Genomic DNA, 18,584 nt, shown 5'->3' on the forward strand with positions numbered 1-18,584 from the left:
CATTTTAACTTTTATTAACATTCTCCTTAAAATTCCTTCCTTACCCTTAAAGTGTTGCACATTTTAGTTCTTCTCACAATGCCAAAATCTGCTTTATTTAGAATAGCTGGATTAACTGCCGGAATAATTATCTTCTTTTTATTATGCCATTCACCCAGAAATCTTATGGTGCTTTATAAATGTGTGTGTATTTTTTAGAGCACCCACATTTACAATGAAGTGTAGTAGTATGACAGTACCTGGCAGCACCACACAAAAGCACCTGACTGGAACTGCAGTTAGAACCTATTATCTGTTGAAATATCAAAGGGAAATTCAGATGCACAAAACTGAATTACAAACAATGGAATTTTGCTGTTTACATCTCAGTTTTTGCACAGTAGGGTTTATTTTGACTACAGAAGGTCAGATCAGACGGTGCTTAGTAACTTCAGTGGAAACCTTTCTATTTCTTCGGATATCAACTGTGAGCAAACTTTCATTAACGAAGCCTGGCCTGTTTCAAAAGCTGCTTTTCCTTGGCTGCAGCATGGTGTGACATCAGGCAAAGCAGCATAAAATTGAGAACTGTATGTGGAACTATGTTTGGAAATACTCTTAACTCTGCAAGTCTGAATATGCCCAAAGGCTGCAGTCCATTCAGCTGCCTGCAGTTTAACTCCTTGCTGAAGAATTGCCAAAGGTGCAACTTCACAAGCAATTTAGACAATCTAAGACTGCGTAACAGAAGAGAAGCAGCCCTGCCCTTCTGTCCCACCAGCATTTCTGCCTGTTCTTCCGCTATTCCAGCATCTGTTTGACCAAATAGGTTTACTTGCTGATTTGGCTGAAACTACTGGTATAAAATGTGATTAAAAAATTAGCTGCTCATTAATCCACTCTTTAGAAGCAACTGAGACTTTACGAGTTTTCATCATCTTCCATCTGTTGCTTCACTTTCAAGGAAGAAGACTGTGTTTCTCTTCAAGGACTGCAAAGAGCAGTGTAGTCTGACTACATGGCACAAGTATAGGCTCTTCTTTTCAGGAGTATGACTTCATTCTGTGCAGGGCAGATGTCTAGTGTGTATTAAGCTCTCTGCCTTCTGTGTTTGCTATAGGTTGGTCAATGCCAAGACTGAAATACTAATAAAATACAAGCTTAAAAAAAGAAAGATGTTAATTCCTTGCTCTTTTATCATTCTGTAGGATAACTGTGTTACCCAATATTAGACATTCATTTTGATAAATGAATAATAGGCTAGTGAAGACAGCTAAGGCTTCATTCCTGACTTCTTCCAGAGGGTAGTTCAATTACAGTTCTGTTGCTTACCTGTACCATGTAGCATAACTGCCCTTCCAGAACAAAAATTTAACTTAGACCTGAAACTATTCTAAGCATTTCTCGCCACTAGCTCTACAGGAAGCGTAAGGTAAAAAAATCTGAAGGTCAGTGGTATGACTGTCCCACTTCAATCACATCCTCACATGAGTTCAAGAAGCTCCAAGTGTCCAAAGCCATGATGACGTTCCAAGGAAGGGTACATAATGTCAGCGAACAGCACTAGTTTCTGAGGTCAAGGCAGACAGTTGACACTTGCCAAGAACAAAAGATCAGTCTTGGGTGTCAGAGCCAGAAGGATGAGTAATACTACACTGAATTACTGTAATGGCTGCACTGTAATGTATCCTGCTTCTTGGATTCAGCCCATGTTACATGAGCAGCAAGCTTCTTGCTCTTGAACTACATCCTTTTCAGGCACCTTGTATTTCTGACATACAGAACTGTCCAGTCTTCCAGCTTCTAACAGAACTTATGTCTGTGTATCTATATATATGTGCACACAAACACACACACACACACACACCCCTTTAGTGGAAATCTTTCAGTTTCTTCAGCTATTAGCTATATATATCATACCTATTTGACAGATCTTAGTATCTTGTCCAGTTTTCCTATTTCAGACTTTCTAGATACTTACTGACTTAATGTTCCAACTTATTTATCTTGTTTTTAGTAAGATGACACAGCAAAAGTTGAGAATGCAATGATCACCAGAATGTCTTGGTGAATTTTTCTGGAGCTGTTCTGAGGGGTCTGGGACCATTAGACAGCTATTTATAACCCATATTTTACATAACACTACAAAAGAAGAAACAGTGTTCTCAAAACAAAGTAATCCTAAGAATTAAAGCCTGAATTTCTTACGCCATGGAGAATTTCCATAAGCAGCCTGGAACTGAAATAAAACTGAAACAAAACTGAAACACATGTTTCATTTTAGGAAAGTCTACCCTGAGATTTCACCTTTAAATCATGATTACCCATCTTGGTATTTATATAGCTCTGTGGATGATGGAAAAGGAATCAGCAACACATGGAGAGAAATAAAGTTTTACTAATAAGATCTGGAATACACCCCCAGCCCTTAACCTAGAGGTTACAAGCTAACATGCTCTGCAAAGAAAATAATTAACATCAGGTATGGCAAAAAGTGGCAATAGGTCTAGGCCTAGAGTTGGAGCTAAAAGGATATTATGCAAATATTTGCATAATTAAGCACTGGTTTAGGAAACCAAACAAAATTTGGATACATACTTCCAACACCCTTCATGAAATATAAGCAACATTAAAAAAAAAACCATTTTCTGAAGTAGTCAATGGTTCTGGACTGAATGTATCCTTCTGTATCAACAATACTTCTCCATTTTTATGTCCAAAGGATACAAAGACTTGAAATCCACAGGAAAACTGAGATGTAAGACTCTGGCTATGTGTAATCAGTGACAAAACTCATACTGACTTATCTAAATACAGGATTCAATTTAGTACTCCAGCTGTAGAGCCATTTCTAACAGTATGTCCTGAGACATCAGTATAATGTCGACTAGGAGGGAAGAATATTTTACCCACCCAGTCAATACCAACCATCAGTCTTCCTGCTTGTGGATTTTTGTTACGGTTTCCAGTTACACGATTATCAGTAGATCAAAAATGCCTGGTTTACATGATTTAGCATGATCACAAACGAAAGTGACACAGAGTACTGGGTCTGGTTATAATGGAGTTAACTTTCTGGGGCACATCATAAATGCCCCAGAAACTATATTCAGCAATCAGTTGTATGTAAAAGTCATCTGTGCAGAGTGGTTTTAAAAAAATAAGACAGCATACAATTTAAAAGAAATCATCTATTCTCATATAAATATACTTTCACAAAAGAATCCTTTGACTGTATATTTTTAAACAATAGTTATACTATTCACAACACGTATCTTAAACACCTGATAATGAACTACATTATTTCCTACATGACTATGAACCAGACAGATAGCTGATACATTTATAAGACAAATGCTTCTGTCACAACCTGAAAACAGTTCGTACCATTTTCTCCAACAGAGGCCACTTTTGCTGTTACATCGACTAGCATGACATTGTGTTGTTTAGCCTGATCAGCAGACTCATGTCTATGCTTCAGCACAAAAACCCCAAATACTTAGCCATCACTAGTGGACTTATAGCACTGATTGCCAGAGTTGCAGAAAGACCCTAGAAAAGGCAGAAAAATAGAAGTAATTGTTTTGGTTTTTTTTTCCCTCCAGTTAGTAAAGCTTCAATTTCCTTTAGAATAAAACACACAAAATCATATATATACACACACACATACCCAAAATATTTCTCAATTATTATTAATCTTGACAGTCTAAGAAAGTTCTACTCCAAATTGACAGTTCAAATGAGTAGGGTGTATCACAGAAACATTTAAGAAACATATTTTATCATCATTTATGCTGTGATCATGGTTAAAAACCCCTGAGGTTAAGAATCCCACTATATTAGGAAAACACGAGTACAGCTGCTGTAATGAAAGGCCCTACTGATTCTGTCTTGAAAAGTTTCCTGTTCATAATAACAAAAGATTTAAATATGTGTGGGTGGAAAAATATACAACATTAATACTGAAAAAAACCCACCCTAACTGTATTACTAATTCCTCAGAATATCGAAGCCATTTACATGCTTTAGTCACCAGAGACAGTATAGAATACTATCACTAAGACACATTGTTACACATGCTTATTAAAGAGCTGTTCAAGTTCAAATAATCTGAAAACCTAAAAACTTGGTAAGCATAATGATTCAAGGCACCTGATTATGTCTATAGGTATGTTTGAAACCTGTTGATGAGAGGTAGAAGGTTCTGATTTCAAAATGCTAGATCTCACTTTCAAAATGGTTATTATTTATATCACTGCATTACAGAGAGTAATTGATTTTGGAAATTTTTAGTTTAATTCCAAGATTGAAAGTTTGGTTACAGCTGAAATGTTCTCTTTAGCTCATCAGAGAATTATTCAATTAAAAGAGGGACAGAACAAATAACCAGAAGGTTGAAGGAGAATCCAAACGGAACAGCAATAACTTTGTCTCATTTGTACTCTCTCCAAAGACTAAGCCTTGAGTTATTCTAACTGAAGAAAATACAAGTCAGTAAATTTATTTCAGATCTTCCCTGCATAAGACAATATAGCTCCTGCTCAATACTATATTATATGAGTAATACTATGCTTGCCATGCACAGATTTTCAAATAAAAACAGTATGCTGGGCACATGAAGCACACTTTCATTACACAAAACACTGGCAAGGGACCAGGAGGCCTCACAGCATCTACAAGAAGCACACATGTGGCAATACCTAAACAAGCCTTCTTAACACAACCACATCTCCAGCTGTGAGCTCCCTGTCTCTTCTCTCAGTGAATGACTTTTTAAACAACCATAACCTTACTTTTTGAAGCAACCAGCCCTCGTCCTGGGAAGCAACCAGAGGCCAGGAATCAAGCCCCAGGCCCAGCATCAGACACTCCAGCTTGCCTCCAGCTTGCTCATCAGCAATCCCCTCCTTCCTCCCCAGGCTCCTACCTGCATATCCCACACTGGATTGTGCTCCTCAAGCCAATGGGTCTACGATTCCTCATCAAACCTTTCTGTCAGTGGGTCTATGATTCATTTGTCAAACTGTATTTTGTGCTCCCAGATGACCTCACAACCGTCCACAAGCTCCTTCCAGTAAAGATCTCCTCCCACCCCAGTTGAAATCCCACAATTACTCAGTTAACCAAATCAGACATGAAACAGCCGCAGCATTTGTGGCTAGCAGAAAGCCCCTGCCCGCCTACTGGGGAAAGCTGCCCTTCATCACCCAGCCCTGCTGCCATCCTCCAGCCCTGCTGCCATTAGCCGCCCCGGGGCAAAAATCTCAGGAGCCAGGGAACACCTGCGGAAGCTCTTGGTTCCCCTAGGCTAGACTGGGAGTCTTCTGCTGGGGGCTAGCCTGAGAACCAACCAGGGTGAGGGTGGTGGAGGGCAAGCTGTGGTCTCAGTCCCAGCCAAGGAGGCTTCCCCAGTGCAGTGTAGTGAGCAGGGCTGGAAGGACCTTTGTGGTGGGGCTGAGGCAGTAACCTTGGACACTACTGCAAGCCTCACACTCAGGGACACGCCACCTCATCTCCTGTAATCAATCTGATGTGTGTTCATATCTGTTTGAAGCAAGAAACTCAGTGCTATTCAACTTGCACAGGATGGCAACATGAACATTTGTTTGCTTTCAGGTGGACTGCCTCTGTGCACATGGTTCAAGGGAAAACTTGAACATATGCAACGCTAAAGCAGGCTAAATTAGACTGACAAACCCAAGCCATTTTTCTCTTCGTCACCTTAAAACTAGTCTTGCTGTTTCAGATAATGTAATACCAACTTTTAGAGAAAACCAAAAGATGTTTTAGGAGGCATAAGCAGAAAACAAACAAATAGGTAAAGATTCAAAAGTCAACCACAGAAAACCAATATTGAACAAACTGGGAAATGTGAGACTGAAAAGTAGCTCATAAAACAGATGATAAAGGAAAACATGTCTGTATTACCAAAGAAAAATAAGCAAATGAACAGCCTACAAAGTCATGAATTCATAAAATCAGTTGTTTATGCATCAGAAATAATGGCACATGAAAGCAACCGACAGGTGTGGGACAGTAAGGGTACCACTATACATGCTCAAATTAAACAAAGTGTGAAATGCATCCACAGGACTGCAAGCAACAAGATAAATGACAAGCATTGCCCTGAAAGATAGGGGTGAAAAAAGGCTGATGTGGCAGACTCCCAAGAAGATAACACAACACACCATTTTCCTTCAGGACACCTATGGGACAAGGAATGGGGGTTTTCTTGACAGTCAGCTGCAAACCCTGCAGAACTTTGTCTGCAACCAGGATGGGAAAGCAGCACAGTCAGAGCATGAAGCACAGCAGAAACAGGAGGGCTGAGGAGAAACTGAAGTACTTTGTTAATTCCCTGGGGAAGGTGAGTTGAGTACAGAGCTGAAGCTACTCCTGGTTTGGCTGCTGCTCAGATGTGCTGAAGGATGTTGGGCCAAGTCCCAGAAGTGTTGGCTGTGTCTCTACTTCTGACAGCAATTTAAAAGCTAGCTGAGTTATGCTGTCTCATAGGGCATCATCTCATCATTCAGGTGAGTAGACCATCCACAACTTTGGAATGCTGTCCCAAATACTAGGAGCATAAGATTCTAAGGGTAATGGTGAGAGTTCTAGCAAGTAATTTATAGAATATCTTTTCCGCTTTGGGCAGTGGCAGCCTTGCTCCACAAGTTACAGAGAATTTGAAAAGAAACAAACAAATTTCAGGGGTGAAGGAGTTAACAGTTTTGGCAGGAAATATTTTTGTTGCAACTGGCTGTGGTTGCACAAACCACTTTAAGGAGATGATATTGGTGGAAAGCCATAAAGGTTATTTACATAGACAGAGTTTCATCTCCCACTCCAAAGCAGGCTGGATTGTTTATGCTAATCTAATGTTTTCTTTATCATGGCCTAGTGTGAAGCTAGGAACACATGTTAGGTTGTGTTTTTCTTTGCTCTTTCAGTACGCTGCTAGCAGTCCTTTGAGATACTGGTTTAATGAGATACTAGTTTAAATTATGCAGCATGTGCAATATCATAAAAACAGTTTCAGAAATTTAATATTCAAATAAAACCAAAATATTGCTTGTACCATCAGCTTTATTATGCTCCAATGTAGCAAGAACAAAGTTATGCAGGAAATAGATCCCAACCTTTTTAGGAATATACCTTGTAAAATACTCCAACAAGTTGAAGAGAACAACTTTCAGGTTTGCTTCTAGCAGCTATTTTTTCCATTTCCTTGACAGCCATTCTCAGTCCCCTCCTGGTATGAGAAAGCTGTTTTGGCATTAGCTTAGTTCAACAGTTGGTATTTACTGTTCTGTTCAAGTCAGAAACTAAGATACTTTTTATTTAAAAAGCCTAAGTCTTAAAGCATGTCTACAAGAGCTTGTCAGTTTTCTTTGGCAACAATTTCAAATCCAGTGTTGCATCATATTCTGCTGTTAGAACAGACCCACTCTTGCAACATAGCCTGCACGCAAACTGAGTACACATCTTTTTGGATATGACATAGCCTCTGTTTAAAGAAAGATGGGATTTGATATTAAAATTAACAACCTCATCAAAGCAGCTGATACAAGATCTGTGTAGAATTATTTTTTTTATAGGATTGCTTGCACTGGCTGGCATTCTTTTCATCAAATGAAAAACAAACGTTTGGTTTTGGTAGTTACTGGCTATGTTCAAGTTACTTTTCCTTTAATTTCAAATTAAAGCAGGCAGACATTCCTTATTAAAGTTCAATGAATTCCTCTCTGAATTCCCTAAAGAGAAACTTAAGATGATTTTCATTACCAAATCCTGTGTATTTCCATACCCTGCCATTCTAAGAAAGGATGATCTGTTTAGCATTATGATACTATTTTGAAAATAAAGCCAAATGATTTCTCTCATCCTTGTTTAAGAAATTAAATCCCCATCTTGAAAACCAGGTGTTGTCCACCTGGGGATAGTTTTAAGCAAAAGCACCTTACTAAGCATTTTCCACAGCTGTCACTCTGTCAGTATTGTAAATCAACGTAAAGAAAAAACACAGCCTGAACTTAAAACTGGAGTTTCCCAGTTCTGCTTATCCTTCCTCTGATAAAACAGACACGTGCAGCTGGAGCGGCTCATCTGGCCTTTTCTCTTTCACCGCTTGCAAACAGTGATTATCCTGTTTGATACACAAACTGCAAAACGCCTGTGGAAACAGCATCCCTGCAATCACCCACAAAATCGACAAGCTTGAACTTACATATATCCTTCTGCCAGGCCTGAGGGAGGCACAGCACGGACTCTGGAAGCGGCGAGGAGAGCAGGTAAAGGTAGGCCCGGCGAGGCTAGGGCGCCTTCCCGTGGCAGCCCAGCTCCTGCTGCCGCGGAGGAGCCAGGTCCCGGTGGCTCTGGGTGAGGACAGAACTGAAGCCCAGTAAGCACCCCCTCATAGCCCTCCACCACAGCAAAGCCCAGTCGCACCCTGAGCACACATCACATACTGCACCGCTACCCTGGTCAGGCCGTAGCGCTGCGGCTAATAGCCCACCCCCCGCGACTACATTTCCCGCCGGCCCTTTCGCCCAGTCACGCCCACTCCCAGCAGGCCGCGCGGCGCCGCTCACTGCCATTGGTGGAATTTGAAAAGGAGCCGCGGCCGTACCGGTATCCTGGTACCGGTGGTAACGGCAAGTGGTCCGGGAGAGTGGGGCGCTGGGCTGTCTTCGTGTGCCTGGAGCTGGCGGCTACGCCCGCCCAGCGTGGCCTCGGCTCTCAGGTAAATCTGGCGGGTGGCGGGGCTGCCGGGCTTTCCTCTGAGGAGGAAAGGAGGCAGTGGTCGCGGCCCGCGGGTGGCGAAGTTGAGAAGCAGCAGTGTGGGTGCCCGTCCGGAGGGTGGTGCGGGGGCCTCTTCTGCTCATCGTGGCTGGCGCCTGCGGTTGGGAATGGCGTGTGGGAAGTCTTGGGGTGGGAGGAGTCTGAAAGCTCGGTACGGCTGCCGGACTTGAAAGCCGCGGGTAATGCTTGGGCCAGGGCCGTGGTGCTGATAAGGCAATGTGCCAGTGTCCCATAAAACCGGGAAAATAATGCAAAGCCTTGAACTGAAAGGTTGATATTTGCAGAGGGAAAATGTTAATTTTTTTTTTTTTTAATCTTTGTTTTCGTGTAATATCTGATGTCAAGCTGCTGGTCTGTGTGGAGCCTTTTCTATCCTTTCTTGTGCTGCTTAACAGAGCTACACAACCTGTGTGTGTACTTTGCAGTTTGCTGTGTGTGTCTTTCTGGATCCCTTTCTGCTAGGGTCCCTGCAGATCTAAACTCTGCTGTCACTATAAGCAGAGTTACAATAACATATCCCAGTATGTAAGTACACTTTGATGCCTACAGCCAGGTAGTATACCTGTTTACATAAGAATACCTGTGGTAATTACTGTGCTGTATGACACGCTGTGGAGGTGGACAGTCTGCATCTTGGGTCTTCCATGTTATCTGGCCGAACTTTACTGGTTTGAGTGCTGGGCTCATATGAGCACTTGGAGTTCCAGCTTTGCAAACGTAGCTTAATGTTTTTTGAATTGCATAAAAAGGTATAGAATAAGAGCATAATCTTCACAAATCATGTTTTAAGTTTATATTTAAAGCAACTAAGGTGTCAGTTATCTAACAAATATTTTTCCTGTCAAGTCCTGATAAAAGTTTTACAGTGTGACTTTCTGTATCTGATCAGTAAGACTTCTAGGTGGTGATAGCGCAGGTATGTTTGTTTCCTGTAGTAGCTTAGTTACAGGTCAGTGTTTGTTCAAGCTGTGATAGTATTTCAGGCCAAGTTTTCCTCGCTTTCATACCAGGCCTGACAAAATAAAACTATATATTAGAAAAAACTATATATTAGAAGAAACAAAGTAAATGTTGCTGCTTAGTTTACCTATAACTAACTCTACCTCATTTGTAGCTTGGTGATGTTTACCTAACTTAATGAAGTCCTGTGTCTGCCTTTTACAGGCTGGGTAGGAAGACTAAGCCTCGAAGTGTTTTGGCTCTGAAGTGCAGATGTGTTTCAGGTTTTATGCTGGGGGGAGCAAAAAAGTTACAACTGCTTTATAGGCACGACTCTTCCTGAGCAAAGGGGCTTTGAACCAGCTCTGATCTGTCCATTGCTTTAATGAACACTGCATGTGCATTTCAGAACTAGGAGGTCATATAGTAGGTGTCCAATTGCTACAATGCTTGCTGCCATCCTCTGTGAGCAATTGCCCAATGAGTTAGTTATTTTAAACTCAATCCGTAATTAAGCTGACAAGTCACATCTGTAACTCCACAGGAAAAAGCAGTAAGAGAGTAAAATGCCAACAAAATATACTAATATTTTTAAATGCACTTTTAAGAAGTTATTTTGAAATTTACCTGTCTACTCAACATTGAATTAATTTATTTCGTTTTCTATAGCAAATTTTCAATTCCCAGGTTCTGAGCTGGACAAAAGTCTTTAAATTATGGATTTATAAATGAATTGCTGATGCATAAAATGGTTGAAAAATACTAAAAGGCAATACTTTAACTTACGCTGTGACATGAGGTCTTCTAATTTTCTAGTGTCCCCTTAATAGCTAAAGGTATTTTTTAGTCTTTGGAATTTATCAGGTCCTGCAGAAATAACCATGTGTTTTGGTTACTCGTGCAATGAGTATTCAAAATGGATGCTATAATGGGATGATGGACAAGTGGATGTGGAGCAATATAATTTGTTTGGTGTTTTTTTTTATTTTATTTTATCTTCCTTGTCAGACATGGCTTTTAGCAAAGTTGTGGTATATGTGTAAGGCCTTTCCTGGTAAGCAGTTACTTTCCATTAAAAGAAGAATGGAAGCATGGCTGCTCTTGTTTCATCATGATGCTAACTCCTCTGCAGACTCTCTCCCTAGCTATCAGAAACTGGCTATGTAAATTACATATAGAATAAAGAAAACTTTCTCCTTGGAGAAATTGAACCTATTGGCTTCAAACTGTATTCTAAGGGACTTCATGAGCTCTACATTGTATGATCAAAGAGCAAAAGATAGTTTTGTTTTATCTTGCAGGATGGAACCAATGCTGGATAATGAGCAACTTTTCAGACACTCCTATATTGCTAGTATTGAGCCACCTCAAAGAACAGGACCAGTAAATGTGGAAGATATTAAAGCAGATCTCTCTACTGAATTTTCTTTGGTTTCTTCAAGCTCAGATACAAGCCAGGTAAGAAAATTTTGATGCTTGCATTGTTTGGATATCTTTTTAAAGGAGTTTAGACCTTTCATTGATAACAATAATCAGAACTTTACATAGAAGATGAAAAGCATCTTTAGTATGTCTTTAATTTGGAGAAGATGCATAGGATTAGACTAAGTAGTGAGGCACTGCACTAGTACCTTGCAGGGTGCATTGGTCCTCTGTGAATGAGGCTAGTTGCCAGTTTAGAGCAGCTTAATCATTGAATGTTTTTGTGGGTTTCATTCTTGATATCTAGTTGGCCTGTATGTAGTGTATATACATGTGCTGCTAGATTAATAACTGTAAGTTATGACAGTGACATTCTGCAGTGGCCTAGGCACTTGTAAAAACTGATGTAATGAATTACTTTTGCTTCCCATGTCTTCAAATAAGTTTGTTCAAAATAGCCTGTTGAAAATAAAATTGCTTGTCAAAGAACATTAACAAATTTCTAACTTAATTTTTTTTTTCTTTTTTTACTTAAGAGGAGCAGTTTGGAGTCTAAGGGACACATACAAGTTTGTCTGCGTATTAGGCCATTTACGTCATTGGAAAGAGAGAATGAATTCCAGGTGTGAAACTTAATTAGTTTAAAAATACTTTATAGGGGTGTTTTTTTCCCCTGTAAGTTGAGCTCTCTGTACTCTTTTCATGCCTGCATTGATTATGTTTCCTTTTAATAGGACTGTGTTTCACTTGAAGACTCAACAAGCATCATACTGAAGGCTCCCCAAAACTCTTTGAGTCGACTAAGTGAAAAGAATGCTGGACAGATGATACAGAAGTTCACTTTTTCAAGAGTAAATTAATTGTCTTTAAATGTTTTTAATTTATTCACGGGAAAACTTGGTTCAACTTATTTAATATTAAGCAAACTAGATTTTTAAACTGTCAATAGTCTTTAAGTTTACAAATATATAATATTTAAAAGGTTCTTTAGAAGCCTCTAATGATCGCTTTACCAAGAGATATCTTTATTTTGTTTATGCTCAGGTGTTTGGACCTGAAACAACTCAAGAAGAAGTCTTTGAAGGTGCCATGAGGCAACCTGTGCTGGATTTCTTAGATGGATATAATCGCCTCATTTTTACATATGGTGTTACAAATGCTGGGAAAACCTACACATTCCGAGGTATAAGCATAAATGAGTCTCCTTGAATGAAATTTCTCTTTTGAGTGCTCATTGTTTCTAGCAGAAATATTATAGCTTTTTCCTTTATTTAAAGTGTAGGTCCTAGACATTGACTTATCTTGAATATTAATAAATAACCTTCAAAGTTCCCTTCCATAACAAATATCACTAAGCTGTCAACAGATGGAGTCCCTCCCAGAGTTAAAGTAAGCATATAGTGATTTGTAAGGTTACAATAATTTCAACCAGTTGTTTGATTTTTCTTTTCCCCTTGAAGTATCTAGAATGTCAGGGAGGAGAGGGAGTTAGGAAAACATACCTTCTATGTAACAGGATATGAAAGGTGTGTAAGTTACTCTACACTATACTAGTGTTTGGGTTTTTGTGTCTTTTTTTTAAGACTGTTTATTGTTTGCCAGTGAGTGTTACTTTGTTCATGTTAAGTTGACTAACAAATGACATCGCAATAAACAAGAAATGATTAGAGAAGAGAGACAATGATGAGAAATAAATGTAAGGCAACAGTACTTTAATTTCCTATGTTATTTAGTTCCTGGTTTGGTTTTTAAGTGCTACCTAGATTTTACGTAAGTTCTGATTTATGTGGCGCAGCTAGTGCTATAACTCTTAGAAGCCCATCTGTCTTGAGTAGCAGAAACTGTCAGAGGCTGGAAGATGATATTTTCAGAGTCTGAGATAGAACAGTAGTTTCTCTTCTAGTCTATCACATTCTGTCTGTTTAGAAATCAGTTAAGTGAGCCCTTCTTAAACTTGCATCTGGATTCAGAAAAATCGAATGTGCACAAAATTTTTTGTCTCCTTTTTGCCTTTCAGGAGCAAAAGTAGTATGCTCTGAGAAAAGGGTCTGGGACAGCGAAAGGCCTGTGTCTTTCCACAAGGCTTCTAGTACTACTTTTGTTGGGTCTGTGGAGTTAGTACAGGACAACAGCTGAGAGATCAGTAATGACTTGTATTTCAGGATTACTTCCGTGAGAGAGTGAGTGAAAGCAGCTTGTGAAATGCAGTCTCAAAAACTGCAGTTCTCTAAATGTCTTGTTGGTTGTAGTATTTTTGTTTGGGTTGTTTTTTTTCCTTTAAGGCTAAGCTTATGAGAATACCACAGCATTTTTTTGTCATATGTTTTACCCCTTATTGTCAGAAGTGTAGAGCATGAGCAGTTGTTGAAAGCCAATAATTTAAAAAAAAAAAAAAAGATGTTTCTGTTATATTGAGAAAACAAACAAACAACAATGACAAAAAATCAAAACCCTACTGCTTGATGCTGTAAGTGGCCTCCAAATTCCTCATGCATCCCTTGAGATTAGGATTGCTTGTTTTTGTCTTCATTTATCTGTTTACCTTGGTCCCAGTAATAATTAGGATCTTTCTTTTGTATGTTGCCTTCAGGGACAGAAGATGATGTTGGTATTCTACCAAGGACTATGGATATGTTGTTTAAAAGCATTCAAGGAAAGTTATATACAGCAATGGATCTCAAACCCCATCGGTGTAGAGATTATATAAAGCTGACTAAAGACCAAGTGAGAGAAGAAATTGCTATTAAAAATTCAATACTTCGCCTAACAAAAGAGGTAGAGAATCACTTCTTCCTATACTGATGAGTATGCACATCTTTAGGTAACTCAGTGTTACCCTGTTCATTTCTCACTAGAAAGACACTGTATTTAAGCATGGACATATCTATTTGCTGTCAGCCAGCTATTCAGATGAGCGATAAAGTGGCCAGTAGAGCTGATGAACCCTGTTCTCCTGTGGATTTCTGTCTTGTAGCTGAATACTTGGTAGGATGTAAACTTAAGGGTGTGTTTTTCTGTAGTTTGGGCACCTGACAATTTATCCTCTAGGGTTGCTGGTGCTTAAAAAGGACTGTACACTAACAGTATCCCCATCTGTGGAGATGCTGTCAGGTCTGCTCTTTTAAAGAATTACTGTCTTTCAGGATACTTGACTGAAATTAATGATTTTTGAGGTTCTTCCCCTCTTTGTTTGGCAAGTATCCTCAAAAGAAGCAATTTTTATTTCATTTTCCTTTTTTTTTTTTTTTAACAGCAGAGCTATAAAGCCAGTGGACTTCTAAAGATTTGAATTAAAATGGCTTTCTTCTGGGCTTCCTTCTAAAACAGATCACTGTTGAATAGTCAAGAAATACACTTCAGTTTCATGAGCTGTCTGGAATTCTGAAGCTGTTTAGTCTAATTACAGTTACAGGGGATTTGTATGTTATGTAAGGATACCCTTTTTCTTGATGTTTTTAATTCTGAAATGAATGAAATAAGAAACCTGAGTGTATGCTAGCAATTTGAACTAGGAAGGGATTATTGTGGCTTTTTTTTTTGTTTGTGGTTTTGTTTTTTTTTTATTTTTTTTTATTTTTTTTTAATCTTTAATGAAAATGTTCAATTTATCTCCCTAGTAGTATGCCAGGTTATAATGAAGTATTCTGGCTGTTGTGTCTTGGAATATATGTGACTTTTTTTTTTTTTTTTCATCTTAGTTAACTGGACTTCTCCAGTGTGGAAGGCAGGTGGCAGCAAAATTCTTCAAGCTTAACTTCAAAAGCTCAGGCTCATCTTAAATCTTGCTCTAAGAGTCTTTAAGAATTTCAGAAAAGCCTGTTATATGTGCATTGAATACATGTATGCGTTCCCTCTATCTTCTGAAACTGTGCTTAAAAGAACAATACTTCAGCTTATAAATTTGGTGGCAAAGTTTGTGTCTATATTAAGAGACAGATTTTGATGGCTGTTTTTTATGTATAAAGTTCAAACCTAAAAGTTTTGATTACTTAACTATTTAACTATTTCAGGAATATCTTTATATAATTCCAACTTTAAATGAAATATAACCTTGACAAAATATTAAAAAAAACCCAAACAAACCAACCAAAAAAAAAAACCCCTAACACCCAAACAAAACCCAACTGACCTAAACCAAACTTATTTTCCTCTCTCTTAAGCAGTTCTGTTTCTAAACAAAAATCATTCAACCAAAACTAAAACTGGGAATGGAGTACATGTGTATGAACCTCATAAGCTCTAATTTGTTCTTTTGATCTTTGCTGGACTTGTGGTTTTCTTTTATTGAAGAGCACAGCGGAAGATTTTTGTTCTCTTCCTAAGACCTAGACTTTATTACAGGCTGTAGAAACCTTTCGCAATTGAATCACGAAGCAATAAATTGCTCACTTAATTTCTTAAGTTGAACATATGTTCTACACTTAACTGTTTCTGAGAGTTGACCTAATAAGCTTCAAGATAAGGAATTCTGGATTAGCAAAATGCCAATAATAAAAAATAATCAGGACTCTACATTTGCTGTGATAAGAGTAATGGTAAACTGCAACTGGATTCCTGCAAATCATCCTGTTTAAATAATCCTGTTTCTGTGTGGGCTCTCACTTCCCTCTTTTTCTGTGGCTCATTTTCTTCTGGTTCAGCAAGCTGAAGTGCTGTATGCTGTGATAAGGCCTAACAGAAGTGTCAGGAATGAGTATTAAAGTAAGAACAATCCTTTCAACAGGAGTCTACTGGTGCACTAGGCATAATATGTAGGTAGAGTTTTTGTATTGATACATTACAACTGTGCTGCATTCCTATCTAGTAGGACAATAGAGCTACTACAGGAGTAACTGGTGGAGTACAGTCAACAATATATCTTCAAGTCTGTTCTCTTTTATAGGTAGACCATCAAAATGGCACCACCAACAAAGCTCCGGCTGATTCTAATGGTACGTTTAATATTAAGGAATTGTAATTGAAGCTCACAAAGAAGTTTTCATCAGGTCAATAACTGACTTATGGACTATGTTAATAATAAAGTGACTACTTGACATTTTTATATGCCTATGAATTGGGTAGTAAGCAATTTATCTGTGCAGAAAACAGTACTACTTATTCTGTGGGCCCTAGTTGTGTCCTGACAGGCTTTTAGAGTAACTGTATGTAATCTAATTCTCGCACTTAAAAACTACCTAGGTTTGCTTTAAAAAGTCAGGATGAAGTGTACTTGTTGATTTAATTCAATTTTCTAAAGATACTGGAGAGACTTGAATAATTCCAGGCAAGCTGTGTGTGTTTGATAGAATTTGCAAGTGGAAAAGGAAGTGGTAGAGTGTCTCTTGCAATTATGTAGGGCAAGCATATGATGCTTAATAAAAGGGGGAGGGGATCTTAGTTGTTTTTGTCTATGACATGTGTTCTAGAAGGCTCAGTTTTCACTTACTAATTTTTTTTTAAATGAAATTCACTTTACTAGGCCTATATTGACTTGTAATACTTTGTTCTTGGCAGATTTGGAACAGCTCTTAAAAGACCCGGAACAGTCTAGCCCAACTGTGAAAAATTACGTGAAGTTTTCTGTTTGGGTTTCATTTTTTGAGATTTACAATGAATGTTTTTATGATCTCCTGATTCCTGTATCAAATGACAAGAAGAGAAGGACGCTACGCCTTGCTCAAGACATCAAGGGATGTTCGTATGTAAAAGGTGATTGGAATACATTGCAAATTGCCAAATAGTATTACTCCTGGTGTGCATATGTTATCTCTGAAGCCCTTCTTACTTTTTGTTGATATTTACAAATTTATCATGTTTGTTCTTCCTAAAGGTCTGCAGTGGGTACAGATTTCTGATTCTAAAGAAGCTTTTCGACTTCTAAAACTGGGGTTGAAACAGCAGAGTATTGCAAGCACGAAACTAAATGCTAACTCCAGCAGGAGGTGAGAAACATATTGAATAACACTGGGCATAGGATGGTGTGTGGGACGGAGCATGCAACAAAAGTATGTCTTGAAGGTCTAGGGAAGAAGCTTTAAGAAGGTCTAGGTATCTAGGTTTAGGGTTTGGCATCCTTTAGCAGTGCTTTAAGCCAAAAAGATTCAGTCCTTCAATAAGATGAACATGTACTAAACCTAACAGTGTTTTAATCAAATAGTCTCCTTCAGGCAAAAGCACTTGGCTCCTATTCTATCGAAATGTCTGAGGAAAAAAGGCAAAATAAGTGCTACATAAGTATCTCTTCAAAAGTTTGTATCTGATAGGGTATATGCTTAAGTATGTTGGCAGAGTCAACAGTGTTTTAAACAGACGTGATGGAGTCTAAAAATATTTTCACTTCTCTACTGATTTAAATTTCTTTTAGTCACAGCATATTCACAGTTAAAGTATTGAAAATTGAAGATTCAGGAGCACCGCAAGTGATTCGAGTCAATGAGTAAGTTCAGAGCTGCGTCTCCCTCTTCTTTTATGATGTCAGTTATCTTACATGTTGATGTACTAGTATTGCACTATACCCTCAGAACTCCCTGGTAGAGCCTCACGGACATACAGAGTTTTCCCCACTTTCTAAATTCATATGGTACTTGGTCCTCTATCACAAGCCATCAGGTGGCAATGCTGTTCTGTATCTTGTACCCTCTATTCAACACAGGGTTCAGTTAGCCTGCTGTACTCCTGAACTCATGTAAGTCCTCAAAAGGAATTGAGGTGGAAGGGGAAACCTGTTGGGAGGCAGTAGTGTGAAACTTGTTTAGGGAAACAGCAAGAAATTCTTTCTCTAAGAAAAGTGTTTTTAAAAGCAAGTAATTTTTTCATGCTCAAAGGTAGATAAAGTGAATTTCTTTATATGCTTTCAGATTGTCATTGTGTGATCTTGCTGGTTCAGAAAGATGTACCAAGACCCGTAATGAAGGTGATAGACTGAAAGAGAGTGGAAATATAAACACCTCCCTTCTGATTCTAGGCAAGTGTATAAACGCACTCAAGAACTGTCAACAGTCAAAGTAAGTCCTCTTATGAATTGCAAACTGGTTGTGGATTTTAAATATTGCCTAGAACATTTAAAAGCTATTGTTTAAAATAGACAATGCTCTCACTAAGGTTTTGGTAGAAAAGATATATAGACTTGTAAAGTCTATATTGTAAAGTTGTGTTGATCTAGGAAAGCTATTGTTAAACTTGCTTTGTTTTGTTCCTTATCTCATTCAAATTCTGACATCCTTTAGATATGCTGTTATGGATTTAATCAAATTAACTTGCTTCTGAGCTTGGCTTATCCAACAAACTTTGCAAAAGAGTGTTTTAAACTTGTGTTAGAGTCAGATTTTCAGCCTTCTGTTATTCCTTAGAGCTAACTCTATTTTCTACATACTTCTATTGGCAGCTGCTCATAAGCTGTTAGTCTATTTAGAATGTGGTTTGGTTTTTTTTTTTTTTTGATCTTAACTTTGAATTTTAACAATATA

At 38.5% G+C, this 18,584-nt stretch overlaps 1 protein-coding gene across 4 annotated transcripts in view; it reads left to right on the plus strand.

Moving 5' to 3' along the window:
- Nucleotides 1-8,595: 8,595 nt before the first annotated feature.
- The window catches only part of KIF20B (kinesin family member 20B), a 38,229-nt gene continuing 28,240 nt past the window's right edge, over nucleotides 8,596-18,584 (plus strand). For 3 of the 4 annotated variants that reach the window (XM_062606643.1, XM_062606646.1, XM_062606645.1), the window contains exons 1-12: nucleotides 8,596-8,719; nucleotides 9,637-9,694; nucleotides 11,019-11,175; nucleotides 11,676-11,762; nucleotides 11,874-11,990; nucleotides 12,184-12,322; nucleotides 13,730-13,914; nucleotides 16,022-16,070; nucleotides 16,633-16,827; nucleotides 16,949-17,060; nucleotides 17,483-17,554; nucleotides 17,976-18,122. In XM_062606643.1, the coding sequence (XP_062462627.1) occupies nucleotides 11,020-11,175; nucleotides 11,676-11,762; nucleotides 11,874-11,990; nucleotides 12,184-12,322; nucleotides 13,730-13,914; nucleotides 16,022-16,070; nucleotides 16,633-16,827; nucleotides 16,949-17,060; nucleotides 17,483-17,554; nucleotides 17,976-18,122 (1,259 nt within the window). In that variant the 5' untranslated portion in view covers nucleotides 8,596-8,719; nucleotides 9,637-9,694; nucleotide 11,019. The remainder of the gene's footprint in view (nucleotides 8,720-9,636; nucleotides 9,695-11,018; nucleotides 11,176-11,675; nucleotides 11,763-11,873; nucleotides 11,991-12,183; nucleotides 12,323-13,729; nucleotides 13,915-16,021; nucleotides 16,071-16,632; nucleotides 16,828-16,948; nucleotides 17,061-17,482; nucleotides 17,555-17,975; nucleotides 18,123-18,584) is intronic. The other variant, XM_062606644.1, reaches the window with a different exon arrangement.

Source organism: Pezoporus occidentalis, unplaced genomic scaffold (genome assembly GCF_034315485.1).
Source record: "Pezoporus occidentalis ecotype Australia unplaced genomic scaffold, CSIRO_AGI_Poc_V1 ctg98, whole genome shotgun sequence".
Lineage (NCBI taxonomy): Eukaryota > Metazoa > Chordata > Aves > Psittaciformes > Psittacidae > Pezoporus > Pezoporus occidentalis.